Raw genomic sequence first — 16,970 nt, forward strand, 5'->3', positions numbered from 1 at the left:
TATCTCAACCTGGGAATACTGTAAACACGGTGTTCAAAGCACCTACACAGTTCAGTTATTATTTCTAGCACAGCAATGAAACAGTGTTACAGTTACTGTTAAAATGATTTTGTAAATTATTCCTTGTGGCGAAACTGGCAATGCACAATTAGACAATAGGAGGTGGACACTGGAGTAACATCACAGCTTCTAAAATTTCTTCTAACCAAAGAGCTTATCATGTCTAGGTTAATTTAGAAACTCTTTATTTGGCTGATAGGAAAGGTTATGTTCCTGTTGGAGGAAATCATACATTTTATATATGTTGGTGAATCTCAGATCCCTCTTTTGATTTGAGATTGAAGGCATTTGAGATTTTGTCTTTATTGTTACATTTCTCTTTTTTTCAGCATGCTGTGACCCACCTAAAAGTGGCATATATGCCTCCTCTACACGATATTGGCCCAGAGATACTGTTTATACAGTTTGAATTTTCTGTAAGTGATCAACAAGGAGGAGAAATCACGGAACTTGTTTTTAATGTCACTGTGATGCCCGTGGATGACAAGGCACCCGAGGTATTTAAAAAAATATTAATCAGTAATTGGTTTCATATTTTACCACACCCAATTTATTGTAGTTTATACAAATGCATTTCAGAGAAGAGATGTGTTAGATTAAAGTGATGATAATGGATAAAGTCTGAAAAATATTTATGGTGAATAAAAACAGTTTGAAAATATCACATCCAACTAAGCTGTTATGCAAAGAGGCTCAAAGAATTAAAATGTGTAAATAAAATTAAGAAAATGGTGTCAAAGCTGGATACTCATTGTTCGGTCTACATAAACATATGATGAAATTGACCTTGCAAAACTTGCTCTTTATGAATGGTTGCAAATGTAGCACTTAGGATTTGCGAGGGACAGCAGGCCTGTGTCCCTACATTCACATTAATCAAAGATGACATTGTGTTTTTTAAAGGCGCTCCTCTCTCTAAGGGACCACACACGCACAAGTTGTCATTCAGTGAACAATACCATGTTATGAGTGTCTCCGATTCCAAACACATAGATTCACAAGGTGCAAGTTGTATATAACCTGGGGTTGCGCACCATTTGATATGTTTTCTAGAGCTTTTCTAGAACAAAGATTTTTGTTTTTTAGACTCCTTGGCATTAAGGATTCTGTCAATGTGCCTCTCATATACTAACTAGTCTTGCAACTTCTGTGAACAAACATTGGAATGTTGGAGCTCCGCGCTTCTACTGACCATTAGTAGTCCGGAGAGCACCATTGTTTTCAATGGAGCTCCTAACATTATTATGTTTTAATATAGTTGAGACTGGCACCTTTGAATGATGTGGTTAGTTATGAGATTTTTTATGGTTTGTTTTCATTATTTATGCATTGCAGATTTCGGAGGTGTTTGTCCAACATGGGTAAATCAGCTTTCATCCATTTTTACACAGCTGTGTTAAAACAATATAAAAGCAACCTATATTTCTTAATTGTTTATGATCTCTCCCCACAAGAAGGAAACATGTAAGCCAATTAACCTATCAAATTGTGCCAAACATATTTGGAACTCTGCTTTCCAAAACACGTGAAGCCTGCATCCTTGACGATAATGCAGGACTCCATATTGCAAGCTCTGAAACTTCTTCAGAACCAGCCAGTGCGCAATACATTCCCAACGCTGGACTTCACCCGCAGTCTCCTCAGAACAGCCACATCACGGTGCATCCTCGATGCAGGCCTTCTTATCGCAAGCCCCTCGTCGATGGTGTCCTCAATGTAGACACAAGGCTCTGCATCGCAAGTTCCGCAACTTCTTCAGAACCACCTGGTACTTCATACATTCCCAACGCTGGACTTCGCGTTGCAGTCCAGTCTCCTCAGAACTGCCACTGTGTGACACATCCTTGACATAGGTCTACGCATCTCAAGTACCTCGACGACTGCATCCTTGACGATGATACCGGACTCGCATCACATCACCTAACACTCAACGTCTTCAAAACAAGTCGGTGCACAACGCATCTTAGACGCAGGACTTCACATAAGAGTCCCCTTGCTAAAGGCATCCTCAATGATGACCCCACCTTCCAGCCTCACAGCTTCTCAGAACTGCCACTGCGTGACTCATCCTCGATGTGGAATCTCACAATACTACTCAAACCACGATTTAAGGTACTATGTTCTGCTGGCCTACCGTGGTGTCTGTATCCGGCCGTGCTCCATCACGGTCGACCTGAAGTTGTGACTTCATCTCAATCCAGCAAGACCAGATAACCAAAGTTGGCACTTTGTGCTTCTAGGCACTATTTCCACTTAAACCTTTAAAATACCATATCTCCAGTTTTACTGATTGTTTTTTTCTTGTGTTGTGTTTTTACTTTATTACTGTTTGAAGTGCTGCATAAATAGTTTACACAGTGCTTCTAAGTTAAGCCTGACTTCTTGTTGCCAAGCTACCAGAGTGTTAAGCACACTAAGGGCCCTATTATGATGGCGGGCAGACTATGTCCGCCCGCCACCGTAACGGAGTGCGGGACAGCGCGCCGCTGCTGCAGCGGTCCCGCCATGCACATGAGAATGCGCCCGCCACACTGGCTGGCGCATCCTGTGCCTTTTCCATTGCGGGTGGATCTGCTGACTGCAGACCCGCTCGCAATGTAAAAGGGCTGTGAACAGCATTGCCATGCACTACATGGCAGGCACCACGGTGCCTGCCGCGTAGTGCATGGCAATGAGGGGGGTATCATAGGTACCCCCCATGTGCAGTCCCCACCCCCCTTCACCCTGGGGGCCCGCAATGGGCCCCCAAAGCACAGACCGTATGCCTTTCCATGGCGGCAATGCCGCCGTGGAAAGGCCAGTGACCGCCAGCCTCCTAATATGAATGGCGGTGGCTCTCAGACACCGCCACCATATGCAGGCACTTTTTCCGCTGGTCGACGAGTCAACCGGCGGAAAAGCGGCGGACGGTCTTTATGTCCACTGCGGACCCCCGACATCATAATATGGCGGGGGGTCTCTGCTGTGTGGATGGCGGGCCATTCGTCCCCCGCCAGGCCGGCGGTAGTGACCGCCATCCTAATGGGACCCTTAATTTGTGGTTTGCTTATGTTTCACTCAGACAGAGATTGTGATTGATGGTTGAGTAGGGTTTCTCACCGTTCAACAAGTAACCAAATTTCAGACAACAGGCTACACTCACCTTCCCCTATAACTGTTTCTTCTTGGCGTTCCCATCCCTTGTTCAGCGCTCAGTTGCTCTCGGGCTAGGTTTGCACTCTACAAATATAAATACATGCAAACAAATACCTACAAAACCTGTGAAGAGACAGTTTGTTACAGGAGTTGTTCATATGGAAATTCCAGCAGACATAAACCCAAAAGGTTATTGTGGAAATACTATACGTATGGTACTTAATATTGTACTGGATCTGTATAGTGAAGAGCAAGTGTTGGTAGTGGATGAGGGTGAATTCACCAATAATATTATGTTGAAATCGTTTCCCAATTAACTTAATAGAGAAGTTGATAAATAATATGGGTTTGTACATAAAAACATTGAAAAATATTGCACTATACTAACATTTGGGAAGTGAGGAGTGCGCCTATGGCCATCACTGAAGAAGTAGTAATTGAGTTAAAGAAAGTGGATCAAAGAAGATATTAAGAATAAATTAACACTTTCATGTTGGTTCCCCTGGTTGTGCCTGAGGGGGGCTAACAGAAAGGTGAGGGTGTAAGTGGATATCAATAATTTTAATTACCCTTTTGGTGCTCATGATGGAATGGTTCCATCATGAGCACCATTGCTCCTGTGCTCATGACGGAACCATTCCGTCATAAGGCAGGTGCACTAAATCCCTCTACTGCAATCAGCAGAGTGATTTCCTTCTCTTTTGGGCCTCGGGAGGTGGGGAGAAGCTTCCCCAACCTCCCAAGGCCTGTTTTTTATTTTCAAAATGAAGATCACCTGCATGGGCACTGACATCATTACATTGAAAAATGAAACTGAAACTTAGTTTCAGTTTTATTGTTTCGGAGTTCGTGGAGCTATCTCAGCCCCCTGAGCAACAAAACACTGGGGAGAGGTATTGTTGGAAAGGGGAGAATCTCCCTTTTCCAATTGTACCCTTCCCTAGGGGATTTCTGCTTGGGGATCGCCCCAGGAGGGCGATCCCCAAGCAGGCATCCACCCAATAGTTGCCAGGGAGGGGGGAGCGACCCTTGAGCAATGACCTTTATTCCCCATTTTATCCTGCCACAACCAGTCTTTCTGTAGGGCAGTAGCACCCAATCTGCCCCCTGGGGCGGGGGGCATAATGCACCCTAGACACCAAAGTTTATTTATCTAGGCCAGGGGTGAGGGCTGCCCATACAGGCATGCCAATTCCCCCACCCTTTCCCCCCAAATAAGGCAAAAGACTGTCTCCCCCCAGGAGGCAGATGGGGGCAGTACCTAACTTGTGTGGGTCGGCCATGGGCCTGTGACTGGGAAGGGCCAAAAACATAGAGATTAAGAGTATAGCCCAGCGAATTCATAGCGCTACATTTAAAAAAAAGAATTTTTAGTTCTGCATTGGACAGCCAAACATGTGAGGTATAATTTTACTGGGGATAACAAGGGGCATGCTGGGTGGTAGGACATGTGATCCCACACACAAATGTGTGGATAAAGTATTTTTTTCAGCGAAATTCCAGGTTTGCAGGGGATTCTGGGTAGGGAAACGTTCAGGGATCCACGCAAGCCATACCTCCCTGGATTCCCAAGGATGTCTAGTTTTCATAAATGAGTGGGTTTGGTAGGTTTCCTTAGTTGGGGCAAATAACCCAGGTGCTCCCCTTGCAACAGCAGGTTGTTTTGTGATAGGTAATTTTGATGACTCAACAATGATTTTTGGGCCCTTGCCTGTTGCGAGCACTTGGCCCACCAACACAAGTGAGGTACCATTTGTATCGGGAGACCTGGGGGAATACTGGGTGGTAGGAAATTTGTGTCTGCCCGATGATCCCACAACGTTTCCACACAGAAATGTGAGAAAAATTAGATTTTTTCAGCTAAATCTGAGGTTTGCATTGGTTTCTGGGTAGGAAAAAATTGGGGGATCCATGCAAGCCATACCTCCCTGAACTCTCCCGGGTGTCTAGTTTTGAAAGATGCCTGGGCTTGGTAGGTTTCCATAGATGGCCGGTGAACACAGGGCCAAAAACCGAAGGGAGCCCCTTTGCAAAACCAGGTAATTTTGTGATAGGTAAATTTGATGTCTCCACAATATGTTTTGTGCCCTTTCCCTGCCATGGGTACTTAGCCCACCAACACAAGTGAGGTTCCATTTTTATTGGGAGACTTTAATGAATGTGGGGTGGGTGGAAGTTTGTGGACCGACGCAGATTCCAGCACTTTCCATCACAGAAATGTGGGGAAACTGTGCTTTTTACAAAGTTTGAGGTTTGCAAGGGATTCTGGGTAACAGAACCTGATGAGAACCACACAAGTCATGGGGGGGCGTGGTTTGGGTGCCGATCGGGATGGCGGCGTGAGCCTGCAGCTCCGTGCCCGATCTCGCATATTATCCGGAGACTCACCATACACGCGCTGTTTGTAGCGCGGGCATCCTGTGCGAAGCACCGGGATAGCAGAGGAGCATTGCTACGGGCCAGCGGGAGGCCGAGAAGGGCGCCGGGACCCGATCTCGGAGCTCGGAGGTGCTGGGTAGTGAAAAGTAAGATGGCGGCGACCCCGAACTGCGGAGGCTGAACTACGAGATACGACGGACCGCGGCTGGGGCATAGTGCAGACTGAAGCCTGGAGGAGCGGGCGGAGTGAGACCGCTGCAGCACGTGGCTTATCGGCTGGGGTGGCGGTGAAGAGCCCTCTCTGCTGCATTGGAGTTCTGCGGTCTGGGCATCGCTCCCCCGTCACCGGCGATGGCGGCCGTGTGAGGAAGGCATCGCTCCCCGCCTATGGCCTGCGGCCGCTAAGAGCCTGGCGACGCCGCACCGTGGAGATCCGGAGAGAGGGGGCATACCGGAGACGGGTTGTGAATGAGGACTGCTGGATCCTGCACCCGATCCCGTGCATGATTGGCCGCCCCGAACGGGTGCCCCGGCTAGACGTCGCTCCCTGAACAAGGCGACGGCCCGCGAAGGCGATCACTGGGCTGCATGGGGAGTGGACCCGGGCAAGCTTCATGGATTGGCCGAGGCAGTTGGAGGTTCTCCACTGGCAGCGGCGCGCTGGCTCCGCATGGTCATGCGGGTGGTGGCTGGGAGAGGAGAAGCTGGCGCTGGGACACGGAACACCTGCCGCTAAGGAGCAACAACCCCCCGCAAACTGCGCGCCCGGCCCCGCATAACGTTTCCCTGCATGTCCTGGTGCACGCAATTGGCATCTCCGCATCTTTGGATTGGGCCTTCCTCAGCTCTGCCTTGAGGACATGGTGAACCCACACTGGGGGCAACGAGAGACTGTGTAGGGAGAGGCCCCGGGGCCACGAGGTGCTTGCTGGAGTCGTGTTAGGTGTGAATGTTGCCTGCCCGGAGTGGGATGTGGCGGTGAGTGTGCGGCCATTTTGGGCACGGGAGTACACCCACGAGATGCGGACGACTTGGCGCCTGAGATTGGAGGTCATTTCTTGGGAAGACCATTGAGCCTACTGGGCTACGAGAAGGATCGGGGGGCCACCCTTGCTCAGCAGAAGGGGGTGTGGGCCGGACCGTCCCCTAGAGGCGAACCGGAAATGGCGCTCACGGGGCACAAGATGGCCGCTGATGGTGGTGGCCTGACACTGAGCCAGGCAAATGTACCAGACACTAATAGCGGGACCCATACTGACCTGGAAGGCTCGGCACAGGAGCGGAGGCTGAATATGCGGCTGGATGGGATACTAGAGGCAATAACCGCGACCAAGCAGTCCCTGCATCAGGATATAGCGCAGGTCGCCACATGACTGGGTCTCTTGAAAGCAGACCATGCTAAACTTACTGACAGAGTGAAAGAAAATGAGTTACTGCTCCAGGAGCTCAAACCAGCGGTGGTGACCGCAGAACACAAACTGTCTGATATCCTCGGTCGCTTGGCGATGCTGGAGAAATGTGCAGAGGACTCCGAAAGCCGCAATAGGAGGAATAACGTGAGGGTGGTGGGCCTTCCGGAAAAAGTTGAGGGGGATGACGCAGTGGCCTACATGGAGAACTGGTTTAAAACGGTCGGGCCCCGGAGGGTCTGTCCCCCTTCTTCTCCCTGGAACGGGCGCACAGGGTCCCGGCCCACCCGCCTATGCAGGGCCGCCCTCCCAGGCCAATGGTGGTCAGGTTACTGCATTTCAAGGACCGGGACCTACTGATACAGAGAGCACGCTCGGTGGGCCCCTTTCAGGTGGACAACAGCTCAGTCACGGTTTTCCCTGATTACACACAAGAGGTCCAGAAGCGCAGGGCCTCTTATCTATCTGTGAAAAAAGAACTGAGGGATGAGGGCATACAATATTCCTTGCTCTTTCCGGCCAGACTACGAGTGATTATGGACGGAAAGACCCAATTTTTTCAGACCCCTGACGAAGCATGGTCATGGCTTGAGTTGTATCGTGCCGGTACAGATCGCAAAGGTAAAGGTGAAAGGGAGAGACAGAAACCGGTCCAGATGCGAAAGTCGAAACGCATCCGCAACCGGAATAAACTCAAGAGAGCGCTGCAGGACGACCAGATGGCGGCGGACAGGAGGGGGGCATTGGCCCCGACGGCGTCCATTACGGGCTCACAACCTGAAAGACTATCGGTGGGCTCGGACTCTGATGAGGATGGAGGAAAGTCTGTAGGAGAAGTATCGGAAGTTGATAGTTCTGGCAGACCGGCGGTCACCCCACAGACAGCAGATGGACTATTTAATGAATGACACTCTGAGCGGGGACCATAAAAGCTACTCCTGTTGGAGCAGGATGCCCTGGTGCTCTGCACACTAGCAGGTATTGTGTTGCAGTGCCGTATGGGGTCAAGGGCTCGGGGCGGGGGCCTTGCCTGCCCCCGGTTGGCTCTGATTCACCCTCTCGTTGCCCTTAAGGCCTTCTGTAGTGACGACTACAGAGTAGTGAAATGTGTGTTGTGTTACGAGTTTGGATGGGGGCTGATGACAGTTATTAGGTCCTGTTCTGGGGAGTGGGGTTGGGGGAGTTTTCTGGGGTGTTTTGAGTGTGGGGTTTTACTGCGATGATGTGGGTGGCCGATTGACACTGTGGAGGTGGTTGGGAAATGGCTGCAATGGGGACATTACCTGATTTGAAGTGCCTCACATGGAATGTCCGTGGACTCCGAACAATATCAAGGAGGTACAAGGTGCACGCCCATCTGGTGCGGCGAGGCATCCAAATTGCACTGTTACAAGAAACCCATTTAACTAAGCAGGAATGCACTGCACTGCAGAAGAGGTGGCATATTCAGGTGTTTGGTACCACGTACTCAGCGTTTGCCCGGGGGGTGCTGATATGGGTAAGAGCGGGGATCCCATTCCAGGCCATGAACCAGCTGGTGGACCCTGAGGGTCAGTTTATGGCGGTGGAAGGGAGGCTATATGGCCGTGACGTGGTCTTGTGTAGTGTATATGCCCCAAATACTGACCAGGCTCGATTTTTTGATGGCTTGACGGGCTAGCTGGCACACTTTCTGGCGGGCCCATCATACTGGGAGGCGACTTTAACTCAATCACTGATGTCTTATTAGATAGGTCGCATCCACCATTGGTCGACTCCCCAGTGCGTAGGTTAGCCTCACACAGAAAAGACTGTCAGGAAAGGTGGGGCCTTATTGATGTATGGAGGGAGCAACATCCGGACTTTAGGGACTATTCTTTCTTTTCGGCACTGCATGCGTTACATGTTAGGATAGACTCCGTCCTCTGTAGTGGCCCCTTAGCTGCCATGATAACCCACACGGAGTACCTAACCAGAACCATTTCAGACCATAATCCCTTACTGATGACGGTGAAGTGGCAGAAGATGAGGTCAGCGGTCCCGACGTGGAGACTACGGCCTGACACGTTAGAGGACCCGGTGTTCAGTGATAAGGTCCTCCTGGGTATCTAGAGCTACTTTGCTGAGAATGAGGGGACGGCTGCCACGAGGTCAATAGAATGGGATGCAATGAAGGTGGTGGTGAGGGGCGTCTGTATGGGCAGATTTTCGAATGAAAGGACGACGGTTCTGGCTGACCTGGAGAGGGCGGAATGTGTGTTGAGAGATCTAGAGCAGCATGGACCTGAGCGGCTTGACTTACAGGAGAGACTGCTAGAGGCGAAGGAAGTGGTTGCAACAGAGACAGAGCGTCTGCGGTGCTACGATTACAAGCTCTATATCACCAAGGTGCATGCGGAAAGGGATAAAGTGGGCACACTGCTTGCTAAACTTGCTACTCCAGAGCCTAGAGGTTGCCCGGTTATGAGCATTACGACGGAGACGGGAGAAATGGTCTATTCTCAGACTGCAGTTTTACGGCGCTTCCAGTCGTATTATACGAGTCTGTATGTGAGTCGGCTGGGGATGGCGGGCCCTGCGATAGGCGACTACCTGGAGACTGTTCATCTCCCGCGGCTGGAAGATGAAACCGCAAAGGCCTTGGGTGGCCCAATAACGATGTCAGAGATTCGGGTGGCCGTCAAGTAGATGGCCAAAAATAAGACGCCGGGGCTTACCGATTGAATTTTATGTGAAATATATCGATACTCTGGCACCCAGGCTACTGACGGTGTACTCTGAAGCCATGTCGCTCGGGCGTCTGCCCCAGTCGATGAGGGAAGCCCTGGTGGTACCGCTGCTGAAACCTGGTAGGGAGGCCTCAGATGTGACGTCGTATAGACCCCTGTCTATGCTGACGGTGGATTATAAGATTCTGAGTCGTATTTTGGCCACTAGATTGCTGCCGCACATGACCATGTTAATACACGGGGACCAGGCCGGGTTTATACCTACCAGGAACACCTCCATAAACATTCGTCGCCTGATCCGCCTATTGGACGGTGCATGGGATTCGGTTCAAAAGCCAGCAGTCCTATCGGTAGACATCGAGAAAGCTTTCGATAGCCTTGAATGGCAATACCTCGACAGGGTGCTGGAGAATTTCGGCCTGGGAGACGGCTTTGGGCGATGGACGAGGGTTCTCTACTCCTCTGCTACTGCCAGGGTGCGATTGGGGTCTGTCATATCCTCCGATTACCTGGTGCATAGAGGGACGAGGCAGGGTTGCTCGCTCTCTCCCCTGTTGTTCGCTTTAGCAATGGAGCCACTGGCGGTGCAGGCGAGAGCAGGGACATTGTACAGTGGGATTGAGCACGGTGGGGTCACCCATCATATCTCACTGTACGCAGATGATCTGTTACTGTACCTGGCAGACACTGAAGGGGCTCTAGAGGGGGCTGTGGAGTTGTTATCAAGCTTTGGTAGGCTGTCAGGTATCAATGTAAACTGGAATAAAACTTGTGTTTATCCATTGCGGGCGGACACGCCATATCCCCCTCTTACGGTGGATGTGGTCTGGGAGGGTACGTGCTTTACCTATCTGGGAGTTCGCATTTACCATGATGCCACGAACCTGCAGGAAGGCAATGTAGGGCGCTGTATAAGGGCTCTAAGGGGATGCATGTCTTTCTGGGCCTCCCTCCCTCTATCGGTGCTAGGCCGGGTGGCACTGCTGAAGATGGCGGCACTACCAAGGTTGCTCTATTACTTCCGCACCCTCCCGATATGGATTCCCCAGCGGATCTTCAAAGAATTGAGGACGATGATTATCGATTTCCTCTGGGGGCATGGAAGGCGTAAATTAATTAATTAAATTAAATTAAATTAAATTAAATCCACATTTGTAAAGCGCACAATCACCCGTAAGGGTCTCTAGGCGCTGGGGGCCGTCAGGAAGATTAAGCAAGCTATTGCCCAGAGTCACATGGTGCTGGGCTAATCTGCCGCCGGTGCTGGGGATCGAACCGTGATCCCCAGATTCCGGAGTCAGTCGCCCTGGCCGCGGCGCCACACGCGGCTACCAAGGGTAGCATTGGATACTCTGACGCGACCCAAACTTGAAGGAGGGATGGCAGTCCCCGATTTTGAACTATATTACCTAGCGGCTCAGTTACAAGTATTGACGCAAAGCATTGCTAAAGAATTTTGAGGCCCAGACCAAACGCGGGGGACCGGTATCCAGCGACACATCTTATCGTACATTGTTATGCAACAGAAACTGGAATTGAGAGGTCTAACCATGGAGGAGAGAACCCTTCGATTATGCTGGCACAGGAGCTTGAAAAGAGCGAAGGCAGCATGACCGTACGCACCGGAGATCCCTTTAGGGATGTTGACGGCGCTGCCGCGCGGGGGTGACTGGTCCCCATTGCTGGAATGGGAAGAGCTGGGCTTACAGATGGTGGGGGATTTATATCTTGATGGGACGCTGGTCCCCTTTAGGATATTGCAAGACCAATTTGGTCTCCCGGATGGGAGCTACCTCTTGCATGCGGCAGTGGTCGCGGCGATGCAAAAGCACTGGAAAGGAGGGCTGACGGTACCGGACACGACCATGGCCTGCCAGTATGTGGTGATGGCGGCGGGGACAATCAAGGCGGTGACCTGCCTCCACTCCCGAATGCTACGTGAGGGCCTAGAACCGCTAACTACGCTGAAGGCAAAATGGGAGGAAAGCATAGGCAAATCCATACCAGACACGGTCTGGGGCCATATTTTGGAACAGACGTGGACGGGTTGCAGAAATGCCCGCTTCCAGCAGGTGCATTTCTTCGTACTGCATAGGGCTTATTTGACCCCGGGGAAGATTAGACACTACTTCCGAGTGCAAGATGCGGTGTGCCCGAGGTGCTTAGCGCCTGAGGTTGAGCTCGATCATTTATTATGGGGTTGCCCGCAGTTGGGGACATATTGGCCCGCAGTGGGAGAGCTTCTGAATGTGGTTACTGACCGGGAGGTGGAGTTCGACATGGCGGCATGCCTGCTGCTTTGGTTCCCTCACACGGCCAGAACAAAGGTCACGAGTAAATTTATTGACCTGGGTCTCATTTTGGCCCAGAGGGAGATTACCTGGCACTGGAAATCCAAGGAGGGCCCATCGGTTCGGAGATGGATGAATGAGCTGCTGAAATGGTCCAGGTGTGAAAGTGTGATTAGAATGCGACAGGCTGCCAGGACGGGTAACGATAAGAGCTTGGAGACGGCGAGGGCCTGGGAGACAATAGTACAGGCTTTGAAAGACTACATGACAGAGGATGAAGAGTAGGGATGATCAGAGAGTGGGGTTCCACGAGGCCTAGAGGCATGAATGCATACACCCGACAAGTAACGAACTCCAGTGCCGAGAACCACAATTACCACCCAGATCACCAGCAGTTGGGGGGTGGGAGGGGTGGAGGGGAGGTATCAGTGAACCGCTGTAGGGACGGGGGGGCGCCAGCAGTAGGGACCTGTGGCTGGGACTGACAGACAGGGACCTCCGGGTCACATACTTTGGGTGTGATTATTGATAGACTTCAGGATCCGCCATCGTGGGAGGGCATTAGCGTAGGCCTGACACAGCGGGCACTGGTGGTACCGGCATCGCCCATACAGGATAGCTAGCTACACTTAGCGGTGACTTGGGGGAGGGAGTTTGGTGGGTATAAAAGCGGATACTATATTATGCTGTTGACCAGACATTTCCCTGAGATGACCACTGTGTATTTTGCTGGAACGTGATGATACGCCGCCCTGCCTCCGGGATATGGGCTAAATGGCTGTGTGCAAACTTATTGACGCAGAGGTACTTTATGATGTCATGACTGTGACGGTTGACCAATTTCGATATTTTATCTATAACTCTGCAATAAAAATATATTAAAAAAAAAAAAAGAGAACCACACAAGTCACCCCATCCTGGATTTCCCTGGGTGTCTACTTTTCAAAAAAGTATAGGTTTGCTAGGTTTCCCTAGGTGCCGGCAGAGCTAGGCTTCAAAATCCACAGCTAGGCACTTTGCAAAAAGGGATCAGTTTTCACTGTAAAAATATGGTGTGTCCATGTTGCGTTTTGGCCCTTATCCTGTCACAGGCACTGGGCCTACTCACACAAGTTTGGCACCATATTTATCAGGAGACTTTGGGGAACGGGGGTGGGTGGAATTTTGTGGATCCACACAGATTCCAGAACTTTCCTTCACAGAAATGTGAGTAAAATGTGTTTTTTGCGACAAAATTTGAGGTTTGCAAGTGATTCTGGCTAACAGAACCAGGTGAGAGCCACACAAGTCACCTCCTTCTGGATTCCCCTGGGTGTATAGTTTTTAGAAATATGTAGGTATGCTAGGTTTCCCTAGGTACCGGCAGAGCTAAGGTTAAAAATCCACAGCCTAGGCACTTTGAAAAAAAAGGGTCTGTTTTCACTGTAAAAATGTGGTGTTTCCGCGTTGCGTTTTGGCCTGTTTCCTGTCACAGGCACTAGGCCTACCCACACAAGTGAGGTACCATTTTTATCGGAAGACTTTGGGGAATGCCAAGTTTGAGGAATGATGTGGCTCTACACAGATTCCAGAACTTTCCATCACAGAAATGTGAGGAAATGTTTTTTTTTACAAAGTTCGAGATTTGCAAGGGATTCCGGGTAACAGAACCTGGTGAGAGCCACTCAAGTCACTCCATCCTGAATTCCTGAGTGTGTGTAGTTTTCGAAAATGTATAGGTTTGCTAAGTTTCTCTAGGTGCCGGCTGAGCTTGGGTTCAAAATCCACAGTTAGGCACTTTGCAAAAAAAAGGATCTGTTTTCAATGTGAAAATGTGGTGTATGCACGTTGCTTTTTGGGCCGCTTCCTGTCGTGGGCATTAGGGCTACCGACACAAGTGAGGTACCATTTTGTATTGGGAGACTTAGGGGAACACAGAATTGTAGAGCAACTGTTATTACCTATTTACTTTCTAGCATTTCTGCCTTCCAAATGTAAGACAAGGTATAAAAAAGAAGTCACTCTGAAAAATGTCCTATAATTCACATGCTAGTATGGGTACCCACAATTTTGGAGATGTTCATATAGCTACTCCTTCTGAACTCTATATTTCGTTCTGATTTCAGAAATACATATGTGTCCTTGATAGCTATTTTTCACGCTTTATATTTTACCAAATGAATTGCTATATACCCATTACGCAATGAAAAAACATTGCAAGACACAGCTCAGTTATTGGCTCTGGGTTCCTCAGGTTCTTGGTGAACCTACAAGTACTATATATCCCCACAATCAGAAGGGTCTAGCAGATGTAACAGTATATTGCTTTAAAAAATCTGTCATACTTAGAAGAAGTTACAGGTGAAAACCTTGGCACAAATGCCAGTTTCTTTCGACTCATTTTCAATGTTTCAACTGTTAGTTTCTATAAAAAATCTTGAAGGGTCTACACAAGTGACCCATTGCAGAATTCAGAGTTGTATCTACTTTTCAGAAATGTATAGCTTTTCAAGATCCATTATTGCTTTCACACCCATTCCTACCACTAACTGGAAGGTGGTTAAAAGCACAAAAAGTAGCGAAAATAGGCTGTGTCCCAGTAAAATTCCAAAACTCTGTAAACAAACGTTGGTTTTCTGACAAAAATCTGTATGTCACTGAAAGATGGTGATTTCAGCACCACAAACTGTTTGTTGATACCATTCGCAGGGAAAAAACAGATGCTTTCTTTTGCAGTACTTTTTCCCTGTTTAAAAAATAAAAGAAAGAAATTATTTTATTTTGGCTAATTTTTGGGTCCCCTCCAGGGAAATCCAAAAATCCTGCCTACCTTTAAAATCCCCATGATGCTGGAAGAAAAGGACATAAATTCATCATGGATACCTTATGTGGACATAAAGTTACAGGGGCCTAAGTGCCAACTAACTCAAATAGCCAAAAAAAGGCTTAGCACAGGGGGAGGCCTAGCAGCGGAGGGGTTAGAGTATTACTGTGATATGTAAGTGCAGTAAAGTCTGTATTTAATGTATAGTGCTTTTCAGTAGAATTCTCACTATGCAATGGTGGTCCGGGGGTACATTCCCAAAATTCCGTAACCGTTTACCTTACAACTGTGTTTGCCAGTTGCACCTGTGGTGCCTAGCCTAAATGTGTCACAGGGTTGTTGCCCAATAAATTACTTCTACAAACTGGAAGAAGACTACAGCATCTTTTATTTACACAACTTTTAGGTGATGAGTTGACCAGACACATGCTATGTTAAAATAAATGTATAAGGCGCACGTGCACCGGGGATGTTTCATGGCGCTACTTTGATTGATACCCAAGTTCTAATGCACATTTAGAAGGACTGATGGAAAAGCCAGGTTTTAAGGAGGCTTCAGAAACTGAGAAGGTTGGTACAGAGACGTATTTCAGAGGGAAGAGAGTTCCAGAACATGGGGACCAAAATGGAAAACCTGGCACCACTAGTACGCTTCAATTTAAAAGAGGGGGTGGACAGAAGTAGCTTACGTGCTGAACGAAGATTGTGTGTGGTAACGTGCTTGTTGATCAGGCTGTTCACAAATTTAGGACGTCTCCCATTGAGTGACTTAAAAATAAGGCACCACATCTAGGCAAACAATCCTGATGACAGCAATCACTTGCTAGTAGGAATTGTATGGAGCCATTTTTGATATCCTGCCGTGCATGCAACTCAGATTTCAGTAGGCTTCTTAACATACATTTTCAGTAAAAGCGTTACATGGAGAGAAAGTGTTGTTTCACCTGGAGTCAGTCCATATGTGCAAGTAGTAGTTGTGTACGTTTTTTTGTGGAGAACATGCAGTAATTAGGTGTGATAAGTTTGTGCCTCAGTTAGGCTTAACCCTATTGCATTAGCCCATGGAGAACATTTGGATCAATCTATTATGGGCAAACGGTTGAAAGAAAGGTTTTCGTGGCCGGGAATGCAGGATAAGATGAAAACCTGGATTTTGGAGTGTGGTGTGTGCAAGGAAGTGGAGAAACATTTGAAGGTTTGTGTAGGGACTTGTCAACAGAACCAAAATCTTGGTGATGCATGATGTACCTGGGAGAAAGTGTGTCTAGATATCATTGGACCTTTCTGGATTTTGCCTGAACAGCAAAAATGTATGCTGTAGTTCTTGTAGCTGCCAAGGCAGCATGTGTGAAAGTGGTGTTCATGTATAACATAAGTATTCACTGTACCGCTGCTGTGCCTGGAGAGACTTTCCATAGGGAAAGTGTTCTGTCAAGCTTGGTCATAGACAATGATACATGAGTAATTTTTAAAGAGAGGTGTGCGTTCCTACAGCAGTTAAGTGTTAAATACATGGGTCCCTCTTTATACAATCCCCAAAGAAATGGGAAGGTGGAGACCGTAAACAGATTAGTAAAAGGGACCCTGGAGTTAGTAGTAAAGTCGAGGTTGAATCAGCAAGGAGCAGTGAAAGGCATGCCATTAGCACCACAGTGCACCCTGTTATTGGTAAAGTGCTGTTTGAACTCATTAGAGGCAGGTGCCCTGTCATGAAACTAGTCCCTTCACGGTTGAAAGAGCTAAGGCCGTAGGTTTGTCATGAGTCTGGAACCCAGGAGCCAATGTTCATTGTATTAATGAAGAGAACTGGGTGAAAGTCCCAATCAGGGTTTGTCTAAGTTTACAGAACCAGTCAAGGTGAAAGAAGTGGGAGACAATTGGGTCATGCTAGACAACTGTTAAATATATAATTTGAGACGAGCCACCTTGTTTCATAAAAAACGTTTTTGTTAGGAAGAAGTTGATGAGAAAGACTGAAAGATTCTTTCAGCTTGACGGAGGGAGTAGAGATACTTCTTCCAGTATTGTGGATGATATGTCCAGTGTTCTTGGTAATGCATCCACTGACCTTCACAGATTTCTGGGCACCATACCGTCACTCAGCAATCTGGAGAGGAGTACTATACAGAGGAACTGCTGGCCACCGGGTTGGTTGGAAGATTTTCTCTGGAGTTGACTTTGTTTA

The 16,970-nt window shown here is 48.5% G+C and overlaps 1 protein-coding gene across 1 annotated transcript in view; it reads left to right on the top strand.

Annotated features, from left to right (window-relative positions):
* LOC144798715 (FRAS1-related extracellular matrix protein 1-like) overlaps positions 1-16,970 on the top strand; it is a 1,110,445-nt gene that overhangs the window by 312,417 nt on the left and 781,058 nt on the right. Inside the window, exon 13 of the mRNA XM_078669731.1 lies at positions 390-557. Within this exon, the coding sequence (XP_078525857.1) occupies positions 390-557 (168 nt within the window). The remainder of the gene's footprint in view (positions 1-389; positions 558-16,970) is intronic.

This window comes from Lissotriton helveticus, chromosome 1_2 (genome assembly GCF_964261635.1).
Source record: "Lissotriton helveticus chromosome 1_2, aLisHel1.1, whole genome shotgun sequence".
Lineage (NCBI taxonomy): Eukaryota > Metazoa > Chordata > Amphibia > Caudata > Salamandridae > Lissotriton > Lissotriton helveticus.